General features: G+C 38.9%; 1 protein-coding gene and 1 long non-coding RNA gene across 7 annotated transcripts in view; one reads left to right on the top strand and one right to left on the bottom strand.

Annotated features, from left to right (window-relative positions):
• LOC115514542 overlaps nucleotides 1–16,959 on the bottom strand; it is a 117,043-nt gene that overhangs the window by 93,591 nt on the left and 6,493 nt on the right. Inside the window, exon 4 of one of the 5 annotated variants that reach the window (XR_003969012.1) lies at nucleotides 12,151–12,403. The exons of the other annotated variants lie outside the window; for them this stretch is intronic. This is a non-coding gene — a long non-coding RNA (uncharacterized LOC115514542). Of the gene's footprint in view, nucleotides 1–12,150; nucleotides 12,404–16,959 lie in introns of those variants that run through there. 5 annotated transcript variants of the gene reach the window in all.
• Nucleotides 1,929–15,253, top strand: MTRF1L (mitochondrial translational release factor 1 like). Of its 2 annotated transcripts, none has more exons than XM_030316621.1 (7): nucleotides 1,929–2,232; nucleotides 7,710–7,789; nucleotides 10,066–10,249; nucleotides 10,737–10,900; nucleotides 11,918–12,035; nucleotides 13,358–13,494; nucleotides 14,698–15,253. In XM_030316621.1, the coding sequence occupies exons 1-7, from the start codon at nucleotides 1,974–1,976 to the stop codon at nucleotides 14,893–14,895; spliced, it is 1,140 nt and encodes a 379-aa protein (XP_030172481.1). In that variant the 5' UTR covers nucleotides 1,929–1,973; the 3' UTR covers nucleotides 14,896–15,253. The 2 variants fall into 2 exon arrangements, with proteins under 2 accessions (XP_030172481.1, XP_030172482.1); XM_030316622.1 differs by having other exon boundaries at nucleotides 2,151–2,232; nucleotides 10,091–10,249; nucleotides 14,698–15,251.

Raw genomic sequence — 16,959 nt, 5'->3', positions numbered from 1 at the left:
AATGCTAGAATCTTCAACATGTAATAATAGAATTTGAGCATGACAATAATGTAAGAAAATTCAAAAGTTTCAACCTTTTCTTTTTGAGTTTTCTAAGTAAATCAAACTACAGCTGTTTTCATTTGATTATTATTGTGGAAACCTATGGATATTATTGTAAAATACACATGCATCACACTTTTTAAAAATGTTTTGAATTAATAAAGAATTCACCAATGTATCCTTAGACAAGTTACTGTTTCCTCATTGGTGTAACACTATAGGAGTAAAAGGTACACTTATTTATATTATCTAAATTGCTTATGCTTATGAGGGAATATAATAATTTCGGGCTGGATTCTTTACAGTGTTCCATAAGGTTATTGCTTATTACATTTTTTCACCTTTTATAAATAATAAAGTATATTCTTGAAATGACTTGTTTCGAGAATTCAGCTGAGAGATTTATCACATTGAGTTCAAATGACTTCCACCATTTGTGTTGTTTTTTTTTTTAATTCAAAGTTGAGTTTAGATTTGGGAAATAATTATTTCTAATAAAGATTAAAAAATGACCTGATCGGTCCTGTTCTGTACTCGGATCAGAATTAAAATAAAATGGGTTTCAACCCACTATCTTAAAGAACACTTTTATAAAGTAATGTGGCTTGAATGCACCAAGTGAAACGAGTAACTGAGATGATTAGTTGGAGTTTTTAAGTAGCAAAACCTATTTCTGGTCTGTATTATTTGGAGAGACATCTCATCCCTCCACTTCACTTTATATTTGTATGTGGAGCTCCGGAATGAATAGAGGCAATGCAAACGCATTCTACAAAAATTTTATACTTCATCTCAGTAGTGTTGAGTAGACGACTTAAGAATGACTTAACCTTGTCAAGGGCTCCTGTATTTACTTTTTTTTTTTTTTTTTTTTTTTTTTTTTTTTTAAATCAATTGCAATTTTCAGTATTTCAGCTCTCTCAACAGTGAACACAGTAGACCCTGAGCAAGCCAGTTAGTGGGAATTCCCAGTGAGTCAGCCCTTGTATCCCTAGGACTGTCTTGATTATACTTATTCCCTCATATCCATCCCACTGGTGGGTTGTAAAAAGATCTTTAGAGACGTGCAGAGCATTACGCCAGTAAACCTCAGTATCCCTGGCACCAATCCGCTATCTTCAGGTTTTTGGAGAGAGAGAGAGATGGAGGCTGGGCTATGGAAGGTGGGACTATTAAGGCTTTGCTGCGCTGTGGTTTATAGGAACATAGAATCGCTCAATCTCTTTTAAAAGTAGCTAGCGATAACTAGGAGTGAGACCGGACTGGCAGGAGACTCGGGTGAGGAAGGAAGTTGTTTGAAAGCAAGTTACATGGCAGATAGAGGACAGGAAAGCAGATTTTGAGAAATCACTCTCACAGGTTGCTTTTGAGTACACTGTCCTCATTAATACGAGCCTTTACCCACCGCCGGAAAGAGAAACTTAAGCAGAAACGAAGGAAGAGGAGTAAGCACACATACACACACCGATGCCCATCCTACAATTCACTCTTGGAGACGAAAGGCCTGTGTTCTCAGCCCCGGTAGCGGACTACACTGCCCTCCGCTGCGGTACTCGAAATCCTCATTCAGTGCTTGGAAAATAAATCCTCGACGTCAGAAAACCGGGTGGCAACCTGCAACATCCCCCTTCCTGTCCAACACACCGCCCTGGTACATCCGAGACATTTCCGACCGCGCTTCTTGGAGGGGTCTCCCAGACTCACTCCGATCGCACCCCGCTCTGCCCCCTTCCGGCCGGCGCGCGCCTGGCGACATTTAAACGCTTGCCTGGAAGTTCCCACCGAGGCTTTCGGGAGGCCCTTTAAAACTGGCGCGTGCGCTGGAGTAGGTACGATCAGTTCTCGCCGGGTTTCCAAACTCCGCGCAGTGTCGCGAGATTCGCTATCCGAAACTTCCGGTTCTGGTCCGCCTCGGTGATTGCAACTTGGCTATGCGGTCTCGGCTTCTGCTTAGTGCTGCCCGGTGTCTTCGGGCGCTCCGGGCTATTAGCCCAGCCCGTCGGCACCTAAAGTGCGGCAGCCTGCCGCTGGAGGAGCTGTTCGCCCCCGGCGGACCTTTGCGGACCTTCCTGGAGCGACGGGCAAGGTGTGAAGCCCAGTTGCAGTTCGGGGGGTCTGAGCTGCTGGCGGTGGCCAAACTGCTGAGCGAGAAGGAGCAGGAGCTGCAGGAGACCGAGCATTTGCTACACGGTGAGGGCCGGGCCTAGGGGAACGGGATTCAAAGCCGATTCTTGACTCTTAGTTTGCCTCGTCAACTAAGCCGCTGGTCAGGTGTCCATACCTCCCCAAGTTAGAAGTTCTTTACTCCGTTGCAGCCCTTTTTGGCTTGGGTCGGAGGTCAAGGCATCACTGTGTGCGCTCTGACTCCATCCTCTCCCTTTTGAGCCCCTGTGCTCCCTGGACAGGATGCTCCGCCCCGTTTTACAAAATTTAAATTTATCGATTGTCTACTGGCCGAAGATCTTTAGCTTACCAGGGACAAATAAGGGACCATCCCTGTTACGTGCCTGACAGCAGGGTTTCTCAAAGGGACCAACTGGGATAGTGTCAAGAGAGGTGCATGCTAAAACTAGACTTTGGACTCAGAATCTGAGACCTAGAAATATGCGGGTTTTTTTTTTTTCAACGTTTATTTATTTTTGGGACAGAGAGAGACAGAGCATGAACGGGGGAGGGGCAAAGAGAGAGGGAGACACAGCATCGGAAACAGGCTCCAGGCTCTGAGCCATCAGCCCAGAGCCTGACGCGGGGCTCGAACCCACGGACCGCGAGATCTTGACCTGGCTGAAGTCGGACGCTTAACCGACTGCGCCACCCAGGCGCCCCGAAATATGCGTTTTTAACAAGTTTCCCAAGTGATTAGTGTGCATTCGAATCTGGATGGGTCCTAAGTTTCTGCATTTCTACAAGCCCCCCCCCCCCCCCATGAACCACACTTTGGCTAGCTTGACTCTAGAGAAGATGTATTCAAGGAGAGAAAATTAATACTACAGCTGAAAAGTGAGAACAGATAACTGAATAAACACCTAGGGAAAGCAAGGAGAACTTGTTGGGAAGGTCTTGTGCAGTGATAAAGTTCCACCCTTAGAATCCTCTAAGGTTAATAATGGTTTAACCTTTATCATTTTACCGTACTTCAGGCTTTGCTTAACTGTTTTTATGTATTAAATCACCCAGTTCACATATCAAACTGTGAAGTAGGTACTGTTAGCCTCATGTGACATAAGAGGAACATGAGGCATGGAGGTAAAATAACTGCTCAGGCTAAACAGCTTTTAAGGAATGGAGTTTGGATTGGACTGACTCCAGATCTCATGTTTTTAATCCCTGTACTCTTTGTTAACCAAGAAAAAAGAGAAGTTACGGGGAGTGGCAGGTTGAAACATTTTGTAAAGGTATGAAATACTAACCTAAAAAGGTTGATTTTTATCCTGTTGGCAGAAGGGAGCCAGCTGAAGCTTTTAGATTGGGGAGCGAATGCCAGAAATGGCTTACTTGCTTAGAAAGTTTTCTGTCTGGTAATCTGGAAGTCAGCCTGGAACGAGATTGCAGATGCTTGGAAAACAGAAGACTGAAGTCTAGTTGAGACTTAAGGAGAGTCTAAATCAGGTGATTTAAGAGAAAATGTGGCTTCCCAGAGTGGGGTTAAAAAAAGGATTACTTAACCATACTAGGAAAAATACTTTGCAAGAAAAATAAAATTGATTTCATAGCTTAAGCCAAGCTTAAAAACCAAATGGATATACGGGTTAAATATTTTAAAAACCTAGCTGTAAAGAAGTAAACAGAATGTTAGAAAATTGTTACTGGCAGAACACAACTCAGCTTAATGATAGAAAATATCATTTAGCAACTCCTGAATTCTTACTTTATGTCAGACACTACTAATTACCCAGAAAATACAGAACTAGTTTTTAAGAGCTTGCAGTCTAGTGAAGAAGTAAAAATATATGTGAACAAGTGCTCGTTTTAATTTCTGCAATAAAGAGCAGTTATAAAAAGCAAAAGGAGGCATTTAAGTGGATTTCAAAGAGAATGCAGGAGGTTGCCAAACAGTACGAGAAGGGGATTGAAGGCAGAGGTGGCCAGCAAGAAGAAGAAAGTACCAAATTGGAAGACATGATATAGCAGGAGCATAGAGTAGGCATGGGAGTTGATAATGTAACAGAAACTTGAAACCAGAAACACAGTTCAGAACGCTGCATGACAAAGAAACTGGATTTGTTCCTACAGACTGTGAGAAGTTAGCACGTTTTTAAGCAGAGAAGTGACTTTTTTTTTTTAAATCATTTTTGAGAGAGAGAGACAGCACGAGTTGGGAGGGGCAGAGAGAAAGGGGGACACAGGATCTGAGCAGGCTCCAAGCTTTCAGCACAGAGCCCGACGTAGGGCTCGAACTCACGAACTATAAGAGCATGACCTAAGCTGAAGTGGGATGCTAAACCGACAGAGCCACCCAGGCACTGCGAGAAATGACATCTTTTGAAAGATTAATGTTGGTGTCAGTGTTTGAGAATGAACTGGAGTATTCTCCAGGGACCCTGGTGGCTGAAAGGCCAGTGAGAAGGTAGTTGAAACCGTGCAAGAAAGAGGTGGTGATAGGCATGGGCCACACTCACAAGACATTCTAACAATAGTCAGGATTTGGTGGCTTACGTCCCGAGAAGAGTGAAGGAGAGAATTCTAAGAAAAGTCCTAGGCTTCTGGGTTCAGAACATGAATGGTACTGTTAACTAAGATGAAAATATAAAAGCTGGATAAATTTTAGGAAAAAAAGATGTTTTGTGCCAAACAGGCAGCCATATTAAGCCAGGAGAACCTGTAAGGACATTCAGATGAAGAAATTCATATAAAGATAATGGTCTAGAGAAAACACTACTGGCAGAGGAGAAAAACTGAGCCTGAATAATCGTATGAGAACTCAGCATGTATTTGACAAAGTAAAGCTTAGAAGCAGATGAGAATACTCAGGAAGAAGTGGTTGAGAAAGAAACAAGACACTAACAAAGGTAGAAATACACAGTATTGGAGGAGCAGGCAGGACAAAGCTATAAAAGATCGAGAAAGAAAAGGCAGAGCTTTGGGACCCTGAACAAGATAAATGAAGCTGTAAACACCAATTAAAATGTCAAGGGATTGTTGATACTGGACTTAGAAAGGGCTCACCTTTTCAGCTCACACTGAAATAAGCCTTTACGTTTGGCAATTTTATCATGGGTGATTTTAATAAAAACGATGTCGGGGCACCTGGGTGGCTCAGTCAGTTAAGTGTCCGATTCTTGGTTTGGGCTCAAGTCATGATCTCATGGTTTGTGAGTTCAAGCCCTGCATCAGGCTCTGTACTGACAGCCTGGAACCTGCTTCGGATTCTGTGTTTCTCTCTCTCTCCCCCTCCCTAACTCATGCTGTCTTTGTCTCTCTCAAAATAAATAAATAAAACTTAAAAACAAGATGTTATTAATATGATTATGAAATCCAGTGTGACAACTAGAGAACTAAATGAGAATTAACATGAGAAATCGTAAACCTGGCATTGAATCTCCAGGAGTTTGGGACGGAAAAGCGGGGGGTGACAAGTGTTCACTTGAAGGGTTGAAGAGAACAAGAACCTTTACAGCAGGGAAAACATAAATATATTGGTAGACAGAGGAGAAGGCAGGCATGTGATAGGTGCCGAGTGAACATGTTGATTAATAACAGTGAATGAGAAAGAACTAGTATATTTCCACTGCCTATGAATAACCCCAGTCTAAACCCTCCAGAGCTATGCTGTCTGGTAATAGTAGCCAGTGGCCACACAAGGCTACTAAGCACCAGTAATGTAGTTAGTCTGAATTGAGATATGCTGTTAAGGATAACAGATTTCAAACACCTAATATAAAAAATAATTTTTGATATTTTAAGGTACATGTTGAAATGATAATGTTTTACACATACTGGGTTAAATAAAATGTAGTATTAAAATTAAATTACTTCAAGACCTTATTTCTAATCCCCTTAGCCTTACAGAAGATACAGAACTGAAAGTCACCTTAGAGGTCATCCAGCCTAGCTCCTTCACTGTGGCTGAGATAATGGAGATTCAGAGAAGTTGGATATGTTGCCCTGAGAGAATCCTAGCAGTTGAACTAGGACTAGAATTCATTTTTCCTTTGTGTAATTCAACACATTTGCCATTCCACCACATTTTTCTGTGCAGAATTCCTGCCAAAATAATTTCCTGCCTTTCCACCAACACTCCGAATAGTTGCTTATCTCATTATTGCTGTTGCCATTTTCTCTCCTTGAGTTAATGCTTCTTTCCTTTTTCTGCCCATCCCAAAAATAAATGCAAAAACAGTCCTTTAGCGTGCTACCATTTTAATATTTAATCACAAAGTGTTTTAGATTGTAATTCTGTGTGAGTTTTCTCCCCTAGAAAAATATAAAGAAACTAAAATTATCTAAAATCCTGCCTTGAGGGCAGGTCTTACATATTATTATCTCCAGTTCCTAGTATAGCTGGTACTTAATCAGTGAACAAACATACAAACTGATACTTTGGAAGAGCCTGATCTTTCAACAAAGAAAGCTATTTGTAATAACTAAAGAAATTTCCCTTCTCTCCTTTCTATAGGTCGCATATTGTCCATAGGATAGAGAAATGAGAAAATATATTTTGTAAGGTAAAAATGAAAACTCAGACAAAATAAGAAAGTAAAAGCAAGTTGGGTGGGGGAGTACTTCATATAAACCTTCTGTAAACATTAGGGAAGATCTAAATGTTTGGTGGATATTTTATATTAGTGAAATATTAGGTAAAGAGATAATAAATTTCTATTTTTTATACAATTTTTTAATGTTTATTTTCAAGAGAGAGAGCGAGCATGAGCAGGGGAAGGGAAGAGAGAGAAGGAGACACAGAATCCAAAGCAGGCTCCATCCAGGCTCTGAGCTGTCAGCACAGAGCCCGACATGGGGCTCAAACTCATGAACCATGAGCTCATGACCTGAGCCAAAGTCGGACGCTTAAGTGACTGAGCCACCCAGGCACTCCTCTATTTTTTAATTCAGTTTGGTTTAACTGATGGAAACTTTAATTCCCCTTCTGGTCTGACGACTCAGTGAATTTGTTGTTGTGTAGTCTAAGTTGGAAAACTAAAACCATATTTGTTAACATGAATATTTCATGGGGTAGAATTATAGGATAGTTCAATAGGTTCTTTATATTTTTCTGTAGATTCTTTTTTTTTTTTTTTAACGTTTATTTAACGTTAGACAGAGCATGAACGGGGGAGGGTCAGAGAGAGAGGGAGACACAGAATTTGAAACAGGCTCCAGGCTCTGAGCTGTCAGCACAGAGCCTGATGCGGGGCTTGAACTCACGGACCGCGAGATCATGACCTGAGCCGAAGTCAGATGCTTAACCGACTGAGCCACCCAGGCGCCCCATCTGTAGATTCTTTTTAATCTTATGCTTCTGTCATCAGCAAAAAAGTTTGTTGTTTTTTCTTTTAAGCTACATGCTAATGAAAACTAATGCATACAGTGCTACTTTTAATTAATGGCAGTTATGAAAAGGACAAGAAAGACATTTTTCCCTTTGGCTACAATAATAAAATGAAGACCTTGAATTCTGTTTAATTCCTTAATTAAGAAAAACTTAACCTACTGCCTTATTTCCATAGATGAAAATGAAGACTTAAGGAAACTTGCAGAGAACGAAATAACTTTATGCCAAAAACAAATAACTCAGCTGAAGCATCAGGTATGGTATCTGCAAAGAATAAAGATTTTGTGCTATTACTTCTAATGAATTTTATTGTAAGTTGATAAAAACAACTCAAGAAGTAACTAGCTTGTTAGTACTTAGAATTATAAACTTTTCTAAAGCAGGAAAAAGTATACTCCGGGTGGTGCTATTTTTATCATAATAAAAGGATCTGACAGCTGTGGAAAGAAAGGTGACTGCCATATTGATACGAGTTTTCCAAAAAGCAGTGGGATAAATATCAGTATTCTACTTCCCCTCTTTTGGTTTTTTAAAAGAGGTGAGGGGTAGATGGTGAGTAGAAACAGTTACAGAGCGGTGGTAGATTGTGAGCTCCTTGGCAGCAGAAATATTTTTCCTATCTTTGGCGCTATGAAAGTGCCAGACCTAGGATCGACCCTCAGCTTTTAGAACTGAATTATACTGCTTTGGTTTTACATATGGGAGAATATATAGGCATTAGATGAAGAGTAATCATTATTTTAATGTTTATTTATTTTGAGAGAGTGTGAGCAGGTGAGGGGCAGAGAGAGAGAGACACAGAATCTGAAGCAGGCTCCAGGCTCCGAGCTGTCAGCACAGAGCCCGTCTCAAACTGGGGAACAGTGAGATCATGACCTGAGTGAAGTCGACGCTTAACCAACTGAGCCACCCAGGCGCCCCAGTGTAATCATTATTTTAAATTAGACCTAGTCTTTTATGCAGATTCTGTAAAGCAGAGCTTAAAGATTTATAGTAGTTATCTCTGAGGATGTAAGTAAAAGAGCATGCTATGGTGAGGAAGGAGCCCAGGAAAAGGGGGTGCTTCATTTAAAGATTACATTTCTTCTCTAGTCAAAAGTGGAACTCATCAAAAGTTAATGTCCTTACCACCCATTCCAGAGGGAAAGTTCCACCATGAAGTGAAGTCTCATATAATTTGCCTTCTTCCCATTTTCTAATATTTTTGTGAAATACAAGGACATATGTATTAAAGGTTTCTGTTCATTGACTAGTAGTTAACAAACACATAAATTCAACTAGTTACTCAAGATTTGAATGACCATGATGTACTGGCATAGGCTAGAGAGATGGAAAAGTAGTAACAACTATAGCTCCCAACCAACATAAAGTATGATACTTTACAATTCAGGCAGATCTGGGTTCAAATTCTAGTTCTTCCACTTTCTAGTTGTATGTTCTTGGGCAATGAGATTATTCAACTAAATTAAGCTTAGACTTAGTTTTAACATCTTAACTAGAGCAAGAAACTATCTTCCCAAGACTGATTTCAGAATTAAAGTATATAAAGTGCTTAACAGAGTGCTTGTCACATACTAAGAGACCAGTAAATGTTGGTAGCTTTTCTTATTTAACTCACCTAACGAAAGAAGCTTTTATTCTGCGTCCTCTTAATTAGTACATACTGAAGTGTGAAAGGTATATTGTCAGGGAAGGAGGACTGATCTAGGCACCTTGATTTGAGTTCTTCTGCCTGCTCTGCCAGAAGCTAACCTTTTTCTCTTTTGCAAGTCATTTAGTCTCTACAGCCTCACTTTACTTTACATGCAAAAGGACCAGATTACACATCATCTCTAAGGGCCTTTTCAGTTCCAAAATTACAAATTTCTCTTCCAAAGTAAAGAAACTTAAAAAAATAGAAACATACAATTTTAGTCTTTTTTTTTTCTTTTCTGCCATACTAGGCTATAGATTTCAAAACGATAAGAGTTAGGATCTTCTTTTGCATCCTGCACACAGTATAGTGTCCCACTCACAACAAGCTCTGAATTATTAACCAAACAGAACTGACATAAAGTTTTACATAAACACCAAAAATAAACAAATTAGACCCATAAGTTTTATCTGGACCTTATAGCATTTATAATATAGTTGTAACATTATATTTTTTAGAAGTTATACATTACTATATGGTTCTAATTGGCAAGATGGTTGAAGAGTAATCAGCAATATTTGTTTAGAGAAACTTTAAGTAATTCACTATTTAAATCCTGTTGCATCTTGGGGCGCCTGGGTGCCTCAGTCGGTTGAGCATCTGACTTTGGCTCAGGTCATGACTTCACGGTTCGGGAGTTCGAGCCCTGCGTCGGGCTCTGCTGAAAGCTCAGAGCCTGGAGCCTGCTTTGGATTCTGCGTCTCCCTCTCTCTCTCTCAAAAATAAACATTAAAAAAATTTTTTTAAAATCCTGCATCTAATCATTTAGTTTTGTTTTTTTTTTTTAAGTTTTAAATAATTCCTAATTATAGGAGGGGTGATATTTTTGTATTTACAGATTATCTTACTTTTGGTTCCCTCTGAAGAAACAGATGAAAATGATTTGATCCTGGAGGTAACTGCAGGAGTTGGGGGTCAGGAGGCAATGTTGTTTACATCAGAGATGTTCGATATGTATCAGCAATATGCTGCATTTAAAAGATGGCATTTTGAAACCCTGGAATATTTTCCAAGTGAAATAGGTAAGTACACTGTTTGATTGATTTGGGGGAAAGAACAGATTTAATCTATCTACATGTGTCATATGATGATGTTTGGAGAGACCATAACTAAGCTTTAGAATTTATTGGTAAGGAAGCTTACCTGATTTTATGTTTACCATTCACTTAATAATTTTGAATGCAAATATACCTGTTTTGAGTGGGCCTATAAAATACTAGTCATTCACTACTCACCACTGAATGATTAATGATCTTTTAAAAGTGCTCTTTTACATGTTATTGAATCAATTCATTAATACCATAAATACTTTATGTTTAGTGATTATTAGCAATAAAGGTATTAAGTGTTAAAACACTGGATATCTAGACTTGCTAAAGTATTTCAATGCTTTTATATTCTGTATGCTTATATTGGTTTGTAGCTCTTTTAAGTATATTTCAAGATGGTGGAAATGATGATCAGTTGTTTATAAATGGCAATAATAATTGTTCACTCAATATTTTCAAGGTGGCCTTAGACATGCGTCTGCCAGCATTGGGGGTGTAGAGGCCTATAAGCACCTGAAATTTGAAGGTGGTGTACACAGAGTACAAAGAGTGCCAAAAACAGAGAAGCAAGGTCGCATCCATACCAGCACCATGACTGTGGCAATCTTACCCCAACCGACCGAGGTAAGGCATCAGTCTCCTCTCCTTGGAATCCTGCGCTCAGCACAGTGCCTTGCCCCCAGAGTAACAACTCACTTCACTGAACTGAATAACTCCTTTGCTCATCTTTGGCCTTTATCATGTATTTTGAGGGTTTAATAATCTCTTATCTCAGTCCAAAAAAATATCTTACAATAGATAGTAACAGTTAAAGATATATAAATGATCTAATGTTGCACTATTTATTAATTTTTGTCCGCCACTAAGTTAAGACCATCTCAGTAGGAGAAACAGTATTACCCTACTTTAAATAGGATTTAATACTGATTACCCTTCATAATGATTTTTGTTTTGTCTGACTTTCCCAGAGTGTAAATAGAAGAATTCTATTTTAACAAGGGTTAACAGAACTGCTACTTCATAACCCAGTTGCATTAAAATGCAAATACAATGGTCCGTAGTTCATGAAATAGAGCTTTTTAAAATCTGGTGCTTCTAATGGCAACTTCCAGGACAGAGCATTATGCTGATGTCAGATCCCAGCTATGTATGACTTCTTGGCCTTTTTGCCTTTTGCTGTTTCCATCTGCCTGTCCTAAGTCCCCCTTTATTTAAAATTAAACAAAATAAGCCTTCCCATAATTCTTAAGCTAGCAGTGGTTTTTTTTTTTCCTGTGTTAAAGTCTTTTTTAACTCAGAAATAACCCACAGAAGCTCACTTTAATTTCTATATTCACATTTCTAGTATTAGCTAAGTTCTTCTGTTCATGTATTAAGGAAGAGGGTAATTAACAGAGAAGTCCAGTTTTTGAGGATTAGGGAGGGTTTGTTTTTGTTTTGTATTATATTTTGATCTACTTTTCCAAAAAAGAGATGTTTTAAAAAATGGTATCCTTCCAACTTTTCTATCCTTAAAATTAAAACTTCTCAATCTTATAATTCTATGACATGTAATTATACACATAAATGGATAGTTCTTGCCCTTGAACAGTTCACATACATGTGATATTTTTAAATCCCAACTTTGCCTCTTATGTATAGATCAATCTGGTAATTAATCCCAAAGATTTGAGAATTGATACTAAACGAGCCAGTGGAGCTGGAGGACAGCATGTAAATACCACGGACAGTGCTGTCCGGATAGTTCATCTTCCAACAGGTATGTCCTTATTTCTTCCACATAAAACTTTGAAGAAAGAAAACAAATTCTGATTAACTTGACTGATTTTCCATTGTAATAGATCCTCAGTTACCAGAATATATACTACTCAAGATTATTATTAAATACTTTATTTAGATTAGAATCCTTAGATGAAACTCTGCAGGATAATTGCAAAAGCCAGGAAGACTGAGGGACCTAAGCCCAGAGAATTTCCGTACAGGTGACGATGAGGAAGAGGTGTGGACAGTCTTGCAGGTAGCTTCCTCATTAAAAGAAAATCCAGGGTGCTTGGCTGGCTCCATCTGTAGAGCATGCGACTCTTGATAGCAGGGTCATGTGTTCAAGCCCCATATCGGGTGTGGAGCCTATTTAAAATTTTTTAAATTTAAATAAATAAAAAAAATCCTCAGAATGAAGTCACTGTCATGGGTTCTTCTTTATCAGAAAATGCTCAAAATCACTAGTTCCTAGCTTTCTTTGAAGAGAGGAGGACACGGACTTCCTTGCGAAAATGAAAGCTTGGACTTGCTTTCTCAGAAACATGCTCACATGCAGAGTTCTGCCCATAACTTCCAGGGCTGCTGCTCTGTGAAGTCCATCCACAAACCTCCAGCAGTTCTACTGGAGATACACAGGGGAACTGTGTCTAAATATTTCTTACGTCTTCAATATACTCTTAAGTGGAACTAAATGTGACTTACAGTTATTACTGCAGTGATTTACATGTGATAAAGAGCAGATGGATAGCAAACTTCAGATACCTAGAAAGAATACACCGTGACTGATCTCAAATAGGCATAATTCCCATGGATCAGTAGTGTTGAACAGGAGTGATTGGTAGGTTTTTCCTTTTTAAAATTTGAGGCAGGCCTCAAGTTAAACTTTAAGATGATGTCTTATATAATATATACTATATAAACAGGAATAGGAAAACTAGATGAATCTCCTCACAAAAATATTAATTGTGCCTATCTCTATTAGGACTAACTTTGTTTTGTTTTGGTGATGACAAATAGCTACTTAAAAAAATATATGGTTGCTAGTTAAGGGTGTGGAAAAACAATCCTTATTAAATGAGTAATGATTTTTGTTTAGTATGTATGCCTTCAATATGAATGTATTTGCACTATAGCTCAAGCTTCAATTTTTAGTTTTCTGAGAACTCTGTAAAAGTTACTTGTTTAGTTTATAGTCTTCCTTTATTAGAGTTGTTTTTTTTCCTCATAAAGGAAGAAGAAAAAGAAGGAAAAAGTATTTCTTGATAATAAATGAAGAAGATTTTCCTATTAAAACTGTTCAATTCTCATGACACTATTCAGGTGTTGTTTCTGAATGCCAACAAGAGAGATCTCAACTGAAAAATAGAGAGATGGCTATGAAAAAGCTACGTGCAAAACTGTACAGCATGCATCTAGAAGAAGAAACAAATAAAAGATACAGTGCTAGAAAGATTCAGGTAAAACTTAATTTAAAACATGCTCTGAAGGGGGTGCCTAGGTGGCTCAGTCTATTGAGCGTCTCTTGATTTAGGCTCAGGTCATGAACCCAGGGTTTTGGGATTGAGCCCTGTGTCGAGCTCTGCACTGAGCTTGGAGCCTGCTTCGGATTCTCTCCCTCTGCCTCTTGCCCCTTCCCCGCTTGCACACTCTCATGTGCTCTCCCTAAAATAATTTTAAAAACGCTCTGAAGGATAAAAATATAAAAATAAGATAACCCAGTTTTTATATATGCTGAAATTGTTTCAGTGTATTTGTTAAAATAAGGAAAGAATTCAAGTAGCTCAACAGAGGGTTATAGGTGTTTCATAATAATCTTAAACCTCTGCCCTCGTTTCTATATTCAAGGGCTTTGTTTCCTCAGATTTTTTTTTAATGTTTTATTATTTATTTTTGAGAGAGACAGAGTGAGAGTGGGGGAGGGGCGAAGAGAGAGGAAAACAGAATCTGAAGCAGGCTCTAGGCCCTGAGCTGTCAGCACAGAGCGTGACCTGGGGCTCGAACTCACGAACTGCAAGATCATGACCTGAGCCGAAGTCAGACACTTAAATGACTGAGCCACCTACCCAGGCGCCTCTGTTTTTCTCACATTTTTAACCAAAGTTACTAAAAGAGGATATATGGAATCCCCATTTTGAATCCTTTGAAAATTATGGGAGTTGGAAAGCAAACTGAATTTATTTTCTTCCTGTTTGGCATTTAATTTTACAACCACCTTGCCCTTTATTAATTCCTTTTTCTGGGAATTCATCCCTGTCCTCATTGAAAATGACCAGATTAATTCACAGATATATATGGCTACCATTTGAATGCTAACTCTGTGCTAGGCTGTATGTATATATCATCACTGTGTTGTAGGTATTATTTGTATTTTATGGATGGGGAAACTAAAGTTTAAAGTTTAAATAAATGTCTGAAGTTGTAGAGCATTGAAATGGCAGAGAGAAGATCAAAAGCTATAAATCTGTCTCACTTTAAAGCCAGTACTCTTTTCTTTTTCTATTACGTCCCATGTTATTTGAGGATTCAAAATGTTTGAAACTTGGTTCTTATATTGTGTTTCAGATTATAAACAAAGAGCTTAATCTCCAGGTAACTTAAATTTGTAGGTTTAGTTGCTTTGAATCTAACTGTATCTTATGTCTTCATATATATCTGTATAGGTTGGAACCAAAGGAAGGTCAGAGAAAATAAGAACATATAATTTTCCACAGAACCGGGTCACAGATCACAGAATAAATAAGTCACTTCATGATCTTGAAACTTTTATGCAAGGGGAATATCTACTGGATGAACTTGTAAGGTCATTGAAGGACTACGCTGATTATGAATCTTTAGTAGAAATTATTTCCAAAATGTAAATTAATTTATTATTAAAGACATAGCTTATAAAAATTCTACCACAGTAGATTACATTGTGTGTAAATACTAGTATTCTCTTAAAAAACATGAGTTAATACATTTGGAAGTAATGTGTGTATTTTAAAGACATAATTTATATAAATCTCTCAATATATTAGTAAAAAAATGTACAATACAATCATGACTCTGCTTATATATTTTGGACTCTTATGTGAAGTATACAAACAAAGCAAAAACAGTATTTTGTTTTCTTTAGTGTAAAATGTTTAGCAAATGATCAAACATAAATACAGTAAATATTGTATTAGTCAAAGTCCAGTCAAGAGACAGAAACCAGACCATGAATTTGAACAGGGATAATTTGGGTACAAAGAATTTTTAACTGGTAATAGGATAAGTTATAAGGGGATAAGCGAGAACTCATGCACTGTGAACGAGAGAGAGTCCCCAAGGAAAGAACACCCTTCGAAGGAGCTTCCCTTCCCCCAGGGTAGAGTCAGGACTACTGGAGAGAGCATGGCTTTCGCCTACTTGATGACAGAAAGGTTCCCTGGGCTGCCCTGAGCCAGAGCTGGTCTGCAGGTGGTGGTGGATCAGGCCTTGAAAACAGGACCTCAAACCCTCTAGAATGATAAACAAGCAGTCTCCCACCAAGGTGTCAGAGAAACTTGTTGGACGGTTAAGTATCAGTTTGTGTCTGCATTAGTCGGGGTTCTCCAGAGAAACCGAACCAGTAGGATGTGGGAGATTTATTAGGAGGAACTGGCTCATGTGATTATGGCAGGTGGCAAGTCCAAAACCTGCAATGTGACCTAGCAGGCTGCAGACAGCCACAGGAACTGATGCTGTGTTCCAGTCCAAAAGCAGTCTGCTGGAGAAGTCTCTCTTGCCCAAGGGAGGCCAGTCTTTTTTTTCTTTTCAGGCCTTCAACTGATTGGATGCAGCCATCCACCTTATGGCGGACATTCTGCTTTGCTCAAAGTTCATTGGTTTAAATGTTAATTTCATGTAAAAACACCTTACAGAAACCCAGGGTAATGTGGACTAAGTATCCTGGCACCCTGTTGACACATGGGCCAAGAGCACGCCCCCCCCCCCCCCCCCCCCCCGCTGGCAGCTGTGCCCCAGATGAGAAACGAGAGAAGCCTGTCCCTCCACCACCCCCTAGCAACAAAACTTGGTACCAAACAGGTCCAGCTGCAGTATTCGGAAGTGGGGTGATGAAGGGTAAATTTGTTGCTGAGAGGCAACAATTTGGTAACTGACCTAAATACCCATATGCATTACCTAGTTTCAACAATTGATACGTTTTCATATATTCTTGGTGTTAGAAGTTACAAGTATTGTTACATTGTTAAATATTTCCACTTGGATTGTTAAAAATAAGGATATTATATTCTATTATTAATATGTATTCTATAATATATTCTACTTAATCATTTATTATCACATGTAACAAAATTCTCAGTAGTTCCCTAAAATCTTCAAATACCCAATTCAGATCCTCCCAATTCTCCCCCAAATGCCTTAACTGGCTTCTTCAGACCAGGATCCACCTAAGGATCCCACATGGAATCTGCTGGTTACATTGTGTAAGTTTAGAATAGCCCTGCCAACTGCTGCCCCCTCTTTTTTTCATGACATTGCAATGAATTTGCATTTGAGAAGATCAGGCTACTACAGTGTCATTTAACTAATTCCTCAAGTCACAGTATTTCCTACAAACTGGAAGTTGGAGCTTAACACTCAGCTAGTTTTGCATACTCTCTCCCTTTCCTCTGATTTAGCATTTTTGTCATTAAAATATATACCAAATAAGCCAAGTTTGAATGCTCTGATGTGCTGAGATGTATTTGATTCTCTAAAATACATGGACAGATGAGAAAAATGACTTCACCCTTGTGAAAGGAGAAGAATTTATTGTTGAAAGTGAGCTTAAAGCTAAATCAGTATAATATTTTTTTTATAATTAAAGTTTATTTACTGTGAGTGAGCACATGTGCAAGCAGGGGAGGGGCAGAGAAAGGAGGAGAGAGAGAATCCCAAGCAGGCTCTGTGCTGTT

This window comes from Lynx canadensis, chromosome B2 (genome assembly GCF_007474595.2).
Source record: "Lynx canadensis isolate LIC74 chromosome B2, mLynCan4.pri.v2, whole genome shotgun sequence".
In the NCBI taxonomy this organism is placed as follows: Eukaryota; Metazoa; Chordata; class Mammalia; order Carnivora; family Felidae; genus Lynx; species Lynx canadensis.
Note: the sequence above shows the minus strand (reverse complement) of the source record. Positions and strands in the feature narration are given on the sequence as shown.

Bases quoted from the DNA above. Each gene is read 5' to 3' on its own strand.
- MTRF1L (XM_030316621.1), top strand. From the start codon at position 1,974: ATGCGGTCTCGGCTTCTGCTTAGTGCTGCCCGGTGTCTTCGGGCGCTC. The intron at 2,233-7,709 runs GTGAGGGCCGGG...TTATTTCCATAG, and splicing joins GACCGAGCATTTGCTACACG to ATGAAAATGAAGACTTAAGG. The intron at 7,790-10,065 runs GTATGGTATCTG...TTGTATTTACAG, and splicing joins TAACTCAGCTGAAGCATCAG to ATTATCTTACTTTTGGTTCC.